A 14,049-nucleotide genomic window follows, 5' to 3' on the forward strand; every position below is an offset into this window, starting at 1 on the left:
CATACTCATGTTCACTATTTTTCATCTCTCACTAATAATGCCTTCTATTATTGCATTCAGTACATTGGGGGAATAAAGTAGGAAACTGATGGTAAATTAATAATCGCCTAGAAAAGTTTCATAGTGCTTGTAATGTCTTATAATTATGACACAGAATTTATACATTTAAAGTAGGAAAGTCAAACCTGTGAATGTAATGAGTGGTAGAGACATTGGTATGATGTCCAGTTGAAAATATTTATATAGATCAGTGGTTCCCAAACTTTAACAACCTGTGAACTCCTTTCACGAAAATGTCAAGTCTCGCAAGCTCCCTCCTAAAAATGAGTTTTTCCAGGGATTTTTCTCCTTTACCTGGGTATAAATTATAAAAGCAGTGATCTTGGAAATATAAAATTTGTTTTGACATGCTTATTACACACTATTTATTATTAATTATTATTTATCATTACAGTATTTTTATTACATTATGAAAACAGCAACACTCTTCCAAGATCTCACTTTCCTAGCTTGTATCACCTTGAATAAGCCAGTTAGGAACCTTGTCTTTTATGTCTCATCAAGGAGTATCAGATGTGAAACAGCAGGAAGGTATTTAAGAAGCCAGCTCAAAGAGTTCCTCCTACACAAGCATTCAGGTCTTGAGCAGTCCAGCAAAAGCTTAAACTTGTTCTTCATAATAACTTTAAAAATAATACTAGCTGCCTATTTAATTTTAAAAACAACAAAAAAATCCACCTCCCTTTCCATTTCTTATAAGGAGTCTTGAAGTTGAAATCTCCCCAGTGTGATAGATATGCTTGCTTTGATCTGCTTAGCTCTTGAAAGTCCAGGGGCTCCGGGCTGCTGGCCCCGTGCTGCCCAGGGTTCCTAGGGACAGCTCTGTCTGCCATTAGGGAATTTTTTTCTGAGAACCCCCTGTAACACTTTGCGAACCCCAGTTTGGGAACCACTGATTTAGATTATTTACAATCTTCCTCGTAAACATTAATTTTGATTACTTTGATTCTTAGGAGAGAATACAGGTATAGTTACTTATTCTTGAAATAAAGATTGTAACTGAAGTATCAAGTTGATTTTGATACCTATTAGAAGTGTGAGAAAATCAAAGTGTTTGAAAGATAAAATAGGTATTGATAGAGCTTCTAGTTCACGTTTATATCTGGGCTGGAGAAGTGAGAGGGGAATCTCATAACTATAGTAGCTGTTTTAAACTTATTAAAAGGCACTTTAATGTCCTTTCCTAAGAACACCATAAGGTGATGCATTAATTTGTTTGTAAACTACTTAGAGCCATGATCCCCCATTCTTAGCTTGTACAGCACTGTGCTCACTCTTCGGCTTTGTCTACACAGGCAATTTAATCTTTAAAACATTTTTTGTGTCTCGGGTGTGAAAAAGCACCCCCCTGAATGACAAAAAGCACCGGTGTGAACAGCGCTTTGTTGGCAGGAGCCGTGCTCCTGTCAACAAAGCTACTGCCCCTCATTGGAGGTGGTTTTCTTCTCTCACCAGGAGAGCTCTATCCTGGGGATGAAGAGTGGCTACACAACACACCTCACAACAGTGCTGCTGCAGCAGCATAGCCATGCCGTTGTAAGGTGTGCAGTGTAGACACAGCCTTAGGTTATAACTCTATTGTTATCCCTAATTCCCTTCCACACACACACAATTTCTAGCTAAGTTAAGTAGTGCTTTAACCTTCTGCTAGTTGCTCTGTGTGGTGAGGTGGGGGGAGAATAGGTGGCTTGAAGCTCAGGTAATGCAGTGGGGATGCAGTAGCTCAAGTCAAGATACGACTCATCATCAAATAATCTAATCCCTTTGTGCTGCTAACGAAATCACTCTGTAACCCCAGTGTTGTTTTTGGGTTGTGGTTGCTCTCATTCCAGCTAGCTAGCTCGAGTGTAGTAACTCAACTGTTGCAGTGAAAACAAGCCCTTCAAGATCATATGAAATGCCCAGAGTCTGACTAGTAGCACACGTGTGTCATCAGGTGAGATTGAAGGACATGGTAACTAGAATCAGCACTGGATGCAGTGTCCTGGGAATTTGGGGTGAGGGATGCGGGGTGATAGCTAGATTTTCTACTTTATCAGACTTTTGTGCAACAGAACTTTCTCATATTCATGGCTGATTATTTTAGGTTTCAGTGTAATAAACTGGGTGAATATTGCTCAATCTTCCATTTTTAAATGAAGTGCTTATAGTAATCATGTGTAGCTAATTATAGTCTGGAAAAGATGTTGGGCATTTCTTCCCAGTAAGAATTAGAGGTTCCACATCTAGATGTTTTAGAGAAGATACTTGATAAGTTTTCTTAACTGGCCACATCTTTATCTTTAATATTTGTAACCATATGAATGTGCCCTTCTGTAGTAACAGTACTCTTACCTAGTACTTCACAAACCCAGTCTCATTCTAAAAAGCATTCAGATATCAGCAGATCTGTGCTCATTGTGTTTACAGAGGGGGGCTTGTTTTTCTGTGGGCAGGTTGGATTGAGAGCACTGAGTCAGCAATCGTGGTGTCACTGACTGGGGCTAGGATAGAGAAATGATTTGGGGAAACTAGGAAACAAAAATAATACAAGCAAAATGTTTAAAGTTGCAAAACCTGATAGTTACTTATTCATGTCTACTACTGTTTATATGCATTGGCTGTTTAGATTGCAATCTCTCCAAGGCAGGACCACTTTATATGCTGTGGTTGCACAGTGCTTAGCACAGTGGGACCCTGATCCTGATTAAGGCCTTTAGGTGCTATCACAATACGAATAACCTTGATAGTGGAAAGAGGCACAGATTAAGTGACTTCACCAAGAACATCCTGCTTCAGTGGAAAATCTGATGTCTGAACTTGAGTTATTGACTCCAAATTCTGTGCATTTACAGTTAGACAACTCTCATCTCTAATCAAAAATGTCTTCCTATGAATTTGTCTTGCACAGACTTCTGCATTCTAGAAATGTTTAGTTTAAAAATAGGGTCTAGAGCAGAGTCACTGCTTATTGTTGCCAAATTGGGTTGAAGAGGTTGAAACTTCTACTCTTAGAGAGGTCTGCAAATGGAAAAAAAAGCTAAAAATCTACATGTATTCATTAATAGGTCTTTCTAAATTGCAGCTGGTGTTTCTGTTGACAATTACTTTGTAAACTGTCCATGATATAGCACGGGGTGGCCAAACTTACTGGCCCTCTTAGTCGCATCTGACAATCTTCAGAAATTTGAGAGCCGGGGCATGCTTGACGGGGTCCAGGGCTTGGGGCTTCAGCCCCGCAGGAGGCACCTGATGGGGCTCAGGGCTTCAGTCCTGCTCCTGCTGAAGCTCTGAAACCCCCCTCCCCACTGGGCAGAAGCCCAGAGACCCCCATCCCTGCTGGGCAGAAGCTCCTATCCTATCACCCTGCTTCAAGGCAGAGATCCTGAGCCTCCCCCTCCAGTCTGGTAGATGGAGAATGGGGAGGGGCAGAAGGAGCTCTGTGAGCTGCACTTTAATGGTAAAAGAGCCGCATATGGCTTGCGAGTCACAGTTCGGCCACCCTGATATAGCACATTTAACGATGCTGCTTATGGCAACCAAGCAGAGTCCTACAAAATGTCTTATTATAATATCTAGTACTGGGAATCTCCCTCAGACAAGCCATTTATGGAGAATAGAGTTAACTTAGGTACAGTGCTTGGAAATGGAGGAAATGTGGTCTAGACAATGGAAATTAATTCCCCCCATTTTTTTTTTAAATTGGCAGATTTTCTTTGCCTGCACTGTAACAGTGAGAGAGAAACAGCTTCAAGAGGATGAGTGAACTGGAACAGTTACGGCAAGAAGCGGATCAACTGCGGAATCAAATCAGAGTAAGAATTACTATTTCCCCAGCCCTTGGTTATCTTGGAAGAAAAATCTAGTGGAAAAAATGAAGTATATATGTCACTGATGTTTAAATCATACAACACTTAAAATTTTTTCACAGCGGATTAAGTCAATAAAAGGTTCCAAAAGCTTGAAACTCCATCCCTAATTTTCATACAGTTCTGTCTAGTATTGCAATTTAGTATGATGTGGAGTATCACCCAATATTTTGGAGTCCTGTAGTAAGGATTTATATAGCTTCCAATACCCAGGAACAACGAGAACTAGTTAAGGACACTGATAATGAAAATTTAACTTTTTTGGACTACTACTGGCCTTTCCACTACTATTGTTCCCGATTGTTAGGTAAAATGCCTGAGCACTGACTGAGAGAAAATATCCAGGGTCAGGAATCATGCCTGTGCTCCTTTTCCTTCTCTTCCCATTGAAATTATTTTTCAAATGTGCATCTTCCCTTTCTCCTACTCTGTTTAATTCAAATTATTCACCACCAATAAACTGATTTATTGCATGGCATCTAGTGATCTATCAAGAAGCTATTGCAGAATACATCAAAAATTCAGTGAGTTTTCAGTGAAAAGACCCAAAGTGGGTCGGGACCTCATTTTAATGGGGTCGCCAGGTGTTATACTTATTGAGGCCCATTGCCTGGGGCTGAAGCCAGAGCCCCACTGCCTTGGGCTGAAGGCAAAGCCTGAGGGCTTCAGCCCTGGGCGGTGGGCTCAGGTTATAGGCCCCTCTGCCCAGGGCTGAAGCCTTTTGGCTTTGCCTCTCACACCGCTCCTCCCCGGGCAGTGGGGGTTGAGTGGGCTCAGGCTTTGGTCCCCGCTCCTGGGGTCGTATAGTAATTTTTGTTGACAGAAGGGAGTTGCAGTGCAGTGAAGTTTGAGACCCCTGGACTAGATATATGTAGGAATGCTTTGTTTGCAGATGCACAGTGAAATTGGCTAGGACTAAAACTTCCTTTGTGGTGATTCTAAATGTAATTACTTTCAGCCTGACATCAGTTGTCTTGTGATAATCTGCTGCCTACTTACTGTTTTGGGCATTGAACTGCTGATGAAGATATTGATCATATGCTGTGCATTTGCCATGCATTAATTGTTTTTGGGGAAAAAGGCTTGTAGTAGCACATTTATGGCTCTTTTGAGACTGATTGTTCAAGGTTATCTGGGGGAGAGTTCTGTGTCACATGTCCTTTAACTTTCCCAAAAGTAAGGTCAAGGACAGTTGATGTCAGGAGAGTTACAGCACTAAGGACTGTTCCTAGCTGACCTCAGCAATTTGGTTAAATTTAGCCATTATTTTAATTTAATCTTACATTAGCACTCCAGTGTACTAAGTGCTGCACAAATGTTGATGTAAATGTAACGTTTCAGTTTTTTCCCCAAAAGACATACCTTGAAATTATCTGCCACATTGCAATTGGGCCTGATGTAGTCAGTCTCGTCTTATAGGAAATGGCATTGGGTGAGGAGTGAGACTGGTGTGGTGCAGAATGCCTGCTGAGCAGCTACTTGGCCAGTGAAACAGATAGACCTCTCAGGAATGTTCTCACAAGAATGTCCTGTGGAGCCAGGAAGCTAGCAGGATTTTTTATATGGAGACTTAAAGTTACTAAATTGGATAAAATGGATTTAGTAACACCTATGCATCCGATGAAGTGAGCTGTAGCTCACGAAAGCTTATGCTCAAATAAATTGGTTAGTCTCTAAGGTGCCACAAGTACTCCTTTTCTTTTTGCGAATACAGACTAACACGGCTGTTACTCTGAAACCTATGTCTCTGTTGAGCCCCACATCTGCAATTGAAGTCTGGCAGATGTATCTCTGCATCCAGGACAAGCACCACTGAAGTCAGTAGAGCTCTATATTGGCATTGGTGTTTGCTTGCATGGCTCAAATTGCAGGATTGGGGGCCTTATAAAATTAGTCACAATATATTAAAGAAGAAATAAAAAGACCTAAATTAGTATTACTATACATTGTTGTTCGTCCTTTGAGTTTGAAGATGAGCATGATATCAATGGTCGGTTTGGGTTCTGTGAACACGTGAGTGGCTGGCTAGGCCAGTTTGAGCTGTGAACTGTCTGTCTGGCACACTGAACACAAAATGCTGCTATGGGTTACTTGATTAATATTTACGCTGCTGGCACTTCTGCTCTGTCTCAGCAATTATCCTCTGCTCATAGACTGTAGCTCTAGTATGGAATGAGGCTTCACCGGTAGAACGATCATGAGCGAGATCTTCCTAAAACTCTGGGTCATTGTTGAAACGCGTCAAGGATAACTTGAGAGAGTCGTTGAAACATTTCTTCTGGTGTAGTTAGTAGCTTACAGTGTGTCCAGTTCAGGTCACGTTTTGCACAATCTGGTCAGTTTTTAAGAAAATGATTAGACAGACTAATATTTCAGTTAGGTGGGGGGTCAATCTTGCTTACTTATTAAATCAATTCAAATTTTTCTTTCTTATTTTTTGCTCTGAATTTTGGCTCGGGCGAGTAGGACACAGTAGTTCTTACTTTGATGTACTGCTGACGGTAAACATGATATGATGTCCTAATTCTAAATAGTTTGTGTTAAGAGAATAGCAAATACACATTTTCACTGGTTATTTTTAGACCTTCTCCAAACAAACCAAAATGTAGGTATAGATTTAGTTGAGAGGGTCATTGCGAAGTGTTTCAAACATGAGACTTACATCTTCGCTGGTTCTTTTTTGTTATAAACGCTAAACCTCCTCCCTCAAAAAAAATGGTCCCTAGGATGTATGGGATTGTTGAAATAAATGGATTTACTGTGTATAGCTGCAATTTGGGCTTCTCAGCATCACATTTATTTTACATATAAACATCTTAGATATTTATATATTGGTGGTGTTTTTTTCTCTAAATCTTTTACAGTTCTCATTGGTTTAATGGATGCCAGTTTCTAGAGCTAGAAGGAGAGGACTAGGCAGCATATTTTAGTTGTTTTCTCTAAATCTTACTTTAAAAAAAACAAAATCTAGCCAAAATGTCAGCCCTCACCAGTGGATTAACAGAGGTGGAGATGATAGGATGAATCAAATAATACAAATATACAAGAAGCAAGAATGCTTTGTGTTTGAACGCTCATATCCCCCAAATGTCTTGTTTATTTGAAAGTCTGAGGCAATTCATTTTAACTTAGCATAACTTTGTCTGTGAAATTGTAGGTAGGTTAACGTACTTCTGGCAAAACTGAGCCGTAGAACAGGGTTGTGATGAGACTTGTTTAATCCTCTCTAGAGAGTAAATAGATTATATAGATATAATGAAAGCTGTCTTGGAAAATTTCTAGTGTATTCTAGCTATTCCAAATCTTTCTCTTTTTCTTGGTAGCTGCTGGCTGTCTTAGTTACTTGCAAATCTTTTTATGTTTTGGGATATCTGAGATTCTTTTAAAATGTTATGCAAGTCTTGTATTCTAAATCAGTGGATTAAAGATATTTTAACTAGCAGCATCCTAAACTAGAATCAGTTGCAATACATAGGGTTAAACCTTGACGTTAAATCTATAATGGGGTCTTGGTGCTAATTGGGGCATTTGCGTACTTCCAAAATGTAAATAGTTGCACACACAAAACAGTGTTAGGGTTTCAAAGTCTAGCAATCAAACCCTGGGAAATATCTGAATTAAGGTTGCCTGTCCCTGTGTGTATGCATCATAATGTTGGATCGTATAATGAGATTAACTTTTTCACAAGATCCTTGCCTTATTCAGTGCATAGGACTGTGTGCGTTTCGGGGATAAAATAGGCTTGTGGTAGTGAAAGCAGCTGTTGGTAGGATACCTTCCTCATTTGTTGTAGAAATTTGGAATGTGTGTAGTGAATGAGACGGGGTTGAAGAAACAGAAGGGAGTTGTCTTATGGTTATGGCAGTTGAATACTGCCCTGGAGAATTGGATTCTATACTTGCACACTGCACCACAGAGTTACTATCTGATACTGGCCTTGTCACTTAAACCAAATTTTTCACTGGTGGTCATTAATCGTGTTACTTATTTTCTGAGAACTCAAAATGAGACCCTGGGGTCTGGTTTGCAGCCATGCTGAGCAGTCACAGCTACAACTGAATTCAATAGGAGCTGTGCTTTGAACATATAAGGTGCTATATTAGGTGTTCTCAAACTGGGGGTCGGGACCCATCAGGAGGTCGCGAGGTTATTACATGGGGGGATTATGAGCTGTCAGCCTCCAACCCAAATCCTGCTTTGCATCCAACATTTATAGTGGTGAAAGGGGTCACCAGTACAAAAGTTTGAAATCCACTGTGCTATATAATGCTAATTATTCTGAAAAAACAGGCCCCAAGCATCGCAAATTGGGCACCTAAAATTAATGGACCTTTTGAGTTTAATCTCTCTATGCCTCAGTTCCCCATGTGTAAAATGGACATAATACCTTCACCTCACTGCATGGGTGTTGTGAAAATAAATTGATATCTATAAAACATTCAGATACTATAGTGATGAGCACTGTAGAAAAGTCCATGAGACTATTAATAATTCTTTATTTAAACCCTTTTCTGAATAGTGTGCAGTAAATAAGGCACGGGACAACACATTGAACACTGAAGAGAACAACATATGGAATAGCTTCTCATTCAGTGATCACTGTGCACTGAACGAGGCAGGGGTCTTGTGGGGAAAAAATAGTATGTGATCGTGTCATTAAAGACAGTGTCCTATAATATGTACACACAAGGACAGACAGCCTTAATTCTGACACTTCCTAACTTTTGAGTGCCTGACTTTGCAACTTGAACTTTTATATATAATTGTTTAAGTTTTTAAAAGTGGATTTGTTTTTTATGTTTAGTACTTGGAATCATATTGACATCTCCATGGGTCACCAGCAGGATATGAACCTTTAGATGCATGGCACAGGTCTTTGCTTCTTGAGTAAACCCATAGCAGTGTAACTTGCTGACAGCAGAGGCTGTTGACTTGGGAATCATGGGTTCCATTGCAGGTTCTGGAGGGAGTATTCTCTAATGGTCACAGACCTTTCTACAGTGTTCTCCACAAGCCTGACCCCTTCTGTCCCTGTCTTGACCTGCCCCCATTTCTGACCCAGTTTCTTCACATAACCTACCCAGTCTCTATTTCAGTGCTTCCTATCTGATTCTCACTCTCCCTCCCTGGATTTCTCATGCTGCTCACCCCAATCTCCCCAGGTGGCCTTGCCCAGCCATCTGCAGTCTGTTTGTCAGTCCCCTCCCACCATCACACCCCCACTGCCCCCAAGATCGTAGTCCTTGGCTTTGTCTATCCTAGTACCTTTGTCGATTAAAACTTTTGTCGGTCAGGGGTGTGGGGAAAAAACCCACCATCAGATTTCAAACTCTTGCTCCAAAGCATGGAGGCTTTAGAAGTTCTCAATGAAATGGTTGTAAGAATTTATTTAACATGGGCAAAACTTAAATTTTTCTTTAACCTTGTTCTCAAACAGCTGGACCTTTTTGCTGAAAAATAGATAGATAAATTTAATAAAAATCAGCCTGAGGCAGTCAGGAAATCTTCAGCCTGAACTGTTAAAATTCAGCAAAGTTATAAGCAACAGAAAAACAAAGTCTTAAAGTTGTCTGACACTTCCCATTATAGCTGTAGGTGGTGCTGCCAACTCTTGCTATTATATTAATAATAAAAATTATATTTTATATAATAATCAGTTCTGGCCAAGTTAAAAGATTGCATCCAAAATAAATTGGGCCTCTTCAGCTGTTGCAACTAAACAATGAATTTAATTGCTTAGCTTTAATATCCAGTGTATTTCTTCTTGTGAGTGAAAGGATTCCTGAACACCAAGGGATTTGTTGTGTGGTATTTTAAACTGTTTCTGATTCAAGATGTCAACATTTTATAAATATTTCTGCAGTTCAGACAGTGTAAGAAATGGATTGAGGTGATCTAATCCGCTCTTGAGCTTGTTTTTGGAAAGAAAACTATTAAGAGCAGCTAGTGGCAGTTACCTTACTTTGTTTTGTTTTTAAGTAGGAAGTCAAAATATACCAACTACATTTAAAAGAACATTATTAAGGTTGCAGAGTAAACAGTTGAGAAGCTAGAAAATGCCAGAACTAAGGTAGGCATTGATACAGTCTCTGATTACATGACCACGTACTTTCTTTCCCCTCGTTCAGTTCACTCTGTCCTGGAGATGAATCAGGGTTGTGTAGTGAAAGCGACTGTCTCTCTATTATGCATGCTTTATTTATTGTGGAAGGTATCTAGTGAATAAGGTAGGGAGGTGCAGGAAAAGAGAGGGTCCTTAATGCAGTTGCATGCTGCTCTGGAGAATTGGATTCTATCCCTGCCTTTGCCACTAAGTTCCTATCTGATACTAGACTAGTCATTTAAACTAGACTTCTCACACATGGTCACTAATTGTGTGTTCATCATTTTCTGGGCTCCTACAGTGAGACCCTGGGATCTGATTTGCAGAAGTACTGAGCTCTCACAGCTGCAACTGAAGTCAGTGGGAGCTGTGCTTTGAACATATGAATATGAAGTGCTATATAATGCTAAGTTCTCAGAAAAACCTGATCCTATGCCTTTCAAATTGGGCACCCAAAAACAGTGGACACTTCGACCTTAATCTCTCTGCCTCAGTTCCCCATGGGTAAAATTTTGTAAAAATAAATTCATGTGGATTTTGTAAAAATAAATTCATTATAATGATGAGCACCATAGGAAAAACCCACAAGGAAATTGATCATTATGTCTTCAGATCAAGAGTTGAATAGTGTGCGGTAAATAAGACATGGGGCCACACATAGAACAAGAAGAGAAAACAAAATATTGAATAGCTTGCTCATTTGGTGTGCACTGAATGAAGCAGGGGTGCTGTGGAAGAAGTAGTTTGTGCTCATGTAATTGAAGATAGAGTGCATACACACGGCGATTTTGCTCATTGAGGTAGGTAGGTGTGTGGCGGGGGGGGGGTCAGCGGGGGGCGTGTTACTGTACTGATACAAAAGCATTACCTTTACTGCGACAAGCTGCATCCACACTAGGAGTGCTTTGCCAGTATAGCTATTCTAGTGAATTGTACTGGCAAAACACTCGTAGTTTGGATGCAGCTTAAACAGTTTAGCTATGCTTTTCCAGTGTATCTTATTTCCAGGCTCCCAATTCCCTTAGCTACCCACCCCAAATGAAGTAAGTCTCTACCAGCAAAAGCACAGTATTACTAGTATAACTGTCTGCACCAGAGCCTTCTACCAGCACAGCTATGTCAGTCAGGTGTGCAATGAAGTGTGATCCTTGACCGACACAGTTGGGCTGGCCCTAATCACTTCGTTTTCACCTTTGCCAGCATTTTGTCTTCTCCCTTTTCTTATCTTACTCAGCCCACATTTTGGATTCTTACCCGAATACTGCATAATGAAGGGACTACTCTAAAGTGTTTTTTGGATTTACCACTTAGCCCTTGACATGTAGGCAGAGTAGTACAGCATCAAAACTAGAGGCTGTCCTGCAAGATTGCAAAGAGGTTGACTTGGAACTTGTCTAGGTATAAATGCCATGTAAGCAAGTATGGCAGCTGTTTTCTGTTGCAATACTTAAGATCTCTTGGACACTATAACTTGTTCACCTGAATGGGGTGGGAATACTGAACATAAGGATTCGTGCATATGTTTTTTTAAACAATGAAGCTTTGTTTTCCAACAGATGTTGGAAAAGTCTTGGTGTAAAATAACTTTTCTGTAGGTAAGATTTTCAGTTGATGTACACTGTTACTGTGTTCAAGATTCATATTGTTCCTTTCTCTGTTTCAGGATGCCAGAAAAGCATGTAGTGATACAACTCTCGCTCAGGTATATCGTTATTTTTATATTTGGGAAGTAGCCCCTATGAGGCAATAGGTTTCTTGAGAGATTATAGCATGCCTGGTATGGTGTCTGAAAAAGATGAAGTGCAACAACCCTAGAAGCACATTGCTCAGTGCACTATTTACAATTATGAAATTGAAGCAATAATTACAGAGGGAAAAAAAAAAAGCTAAGGCCTTTACAGGTATTATTTGCAGCCAGTCAAAAAGCTCTAAAGTCATGAGACACTTAGATACATGAGAAATACATTGGATAGATTTCTTTATTATATATTTTATTAAATATTATACATATTTCCCTTAATTCACCTTTTTAAACATTTCATGAAACTATATGGCATGATGGTTTGGCTTTGAGAGTTGCTCCCACTTAGCTATGTATAAGCTGTCCATTTTATTTGGAAACTGAAGTTTTTCATTTAAAATCCAAGTCTAAGCTTTTAGGTGGCAGTTGTCAGACTACTGAAAAACGACACTGGAATAAATACTCAATGATCATTTTCTTCTGGGGCTATTATTTTGAGGGTGAGAATTGTCAACATACATAAAGCTTTACTGTAAAAATAAAGTTCACACCTAATACATACAGAAGCTCCATCTACAGAGTGCCTGTAACAGTCTGAAACATTTAGAATAGTGACCATCATTAAGTTCCCTGTCACTGGTACCCTGATTTTCTTGCAAAACCTTTTGACTGGCTACACTATCACATCATTGTGCCCTGTTTCTGTGGAAACAGTCCCTGTTGTATGCCCAAATTCTAGGGGTGCAAAATATTTATGTTCCTGGCAGTTTGAGTGTTGTACACATTTATGACCATCTCGGAGATACAGAGTAATTGTTTGGTTTGTGTTTTTTTCCTGCTCAGATCACCACAAGTCTGGACTCAGTGGGTCGAATCCAAATGCGAACAAGACGTACGCTGAGAGGTCACTTAGCTAAAATTTATGCTATGCACTGGGGATCTGATTCAAGGTTTGTACATATGATTCTTGAACTTAGAGGCAGAGGGATCCCTTTTCTAGCTATTGAAAGAATTGTAGACTTACTAGAGAGACAAGGTGGGTGAGGTAATATCTTTTGTTGGACCTACTTCCATTGGTGAAGACAAGCTTTCGTGCTTTCTCAGAGCTCTTCAGGTCTGGGAAGGGTACTTAAAAGGCTTGTCTTCATGTACAAAGCTACAGTGGCGCAGCTGCACTGCTGTAGTACTTCCGTGAAGGTGCTGCTATGCCAATGGGAGAGCTTTTCCTCTTGGCGTAGTTAATCCACCTCTGTGAGAGGTGGCAGCTATGTCGATAGGAGAAGCTCTCCCGTCGACAGCGCTGTCTATGCCAGTGATTAGGTCCATGTAGTTTTACTGATATAAATCACAGTGTAGATGTGGCCAGATTGTCACAGCTAAATACAAGGTGGAGCAGATTGTTAAGCATAAGGATTTATCACATTGTAAGAGACCACAGTGAAGTTAGCAGTTAACATGTCTGCAGTTGTAGGACAAAGAAGGGTTATTCGGTCAAAGATTGTTGTAATGAACCATAAATCCATTGTCTTTATTGAGTTTGTCTTTTACAAGAAAATCCAGACACCCAGAGTGGTCCCCCAAGATATGTCAACACTCCCATTAAAAACCCACAGCTGGTCCATGCCAGCTGGCTCAGGCTAAAGGGCTGTTTAATTGCGCTGTAGATGTGCCCAAGCCCAAAAGTCTACACCACAATTATATAGCCCCTTAGCCTGAGTCAGTTGGCACAGGCCAGCTGTGGGTGCCTAATTGCAGTGTAGACATACTGTCAGTCTTCAGACACTTTCGAGGGCCATAGACCATAGAAAATTTTGAGAAATGTTTTGTACTTCAGCCTGCCTTTTTAAAGCCAGTTATAATCATACAGAAATAATGAAAAGAAATCATTCCATTATAAGAATATATGCTTCACTTTTATTTTCCAAAAGCATTTTGTCTAATCTTTCAGATGGTCTATTACAGACTCTTCAAATCTGAGAGCCTGCTGTATGGTGGCACATAACTTCAGAATTCTTTGTATTACATTTTCCCTTAAGCTGTGAAAGGGCATATAGCTTGAAATGGTTGATTTTAGTGCAATTGTATTTTATGTTAATAGAGCACTGTAAGTAAGGACATGGAATAACAATATTTTTCAGTGAATTAAAATGTGTGTTTTGTAAATCATAACAATAAATTTAGTCTGCCATGTTGTGCTGCAGCTAATTCAGTATAGTGTTATTAGTGTAAGAAATTCATCAAAAGCATTGACAAATAATCCAAATAAGATTTAAATACATGCATAAATAGATTGATTC

At 39.8% G+C, this 14,049-nt stretch overlaps 1 protein-coding gene across 1 annotated transcript in view; it reads left to right on the forward strand.

Annotated features, from left to right (window-relative positions):
- The window catches only part of GNB4 (G protein subunit beta 4), a 53,904-nt gene that overhangs the window by 24,934 nt on the left and 14,921 nt on the right, over positions 1–14,049 (forward strand). Inside the window, exons 2-4 of the mRNA XM_048862997.2 lie at positions 3,749–3,854; positions 11,675–11,713; positions 12,596–12,702. Coding sequence (XP_048718954.1) covers positions 3,798–3,854; positions 11,675–11,713; positions 12,596–12,702 — 203 coding nt within the window. The 5' untranslated portion in view covers positions 3,749–3,797. The remainder of the gene's footprint in view (positions 1–3,748; positions 3,855–11,674; positions 11,714–12,595; positions 12,703–14,049) is intronic.

Source organism: Caretta caretta, chromosome 9 (genome assembly GCF_965140235.1).
Source record: "Caretta caretta isolate rCarCar2 chromosome 9, rCarCar1.hap1, whole genome shotgun sequence".
NCBI lineage: Eukaryota > Metazoa > Chordata > Testudines > Cheloniidae > Caretta > Caretta caretta.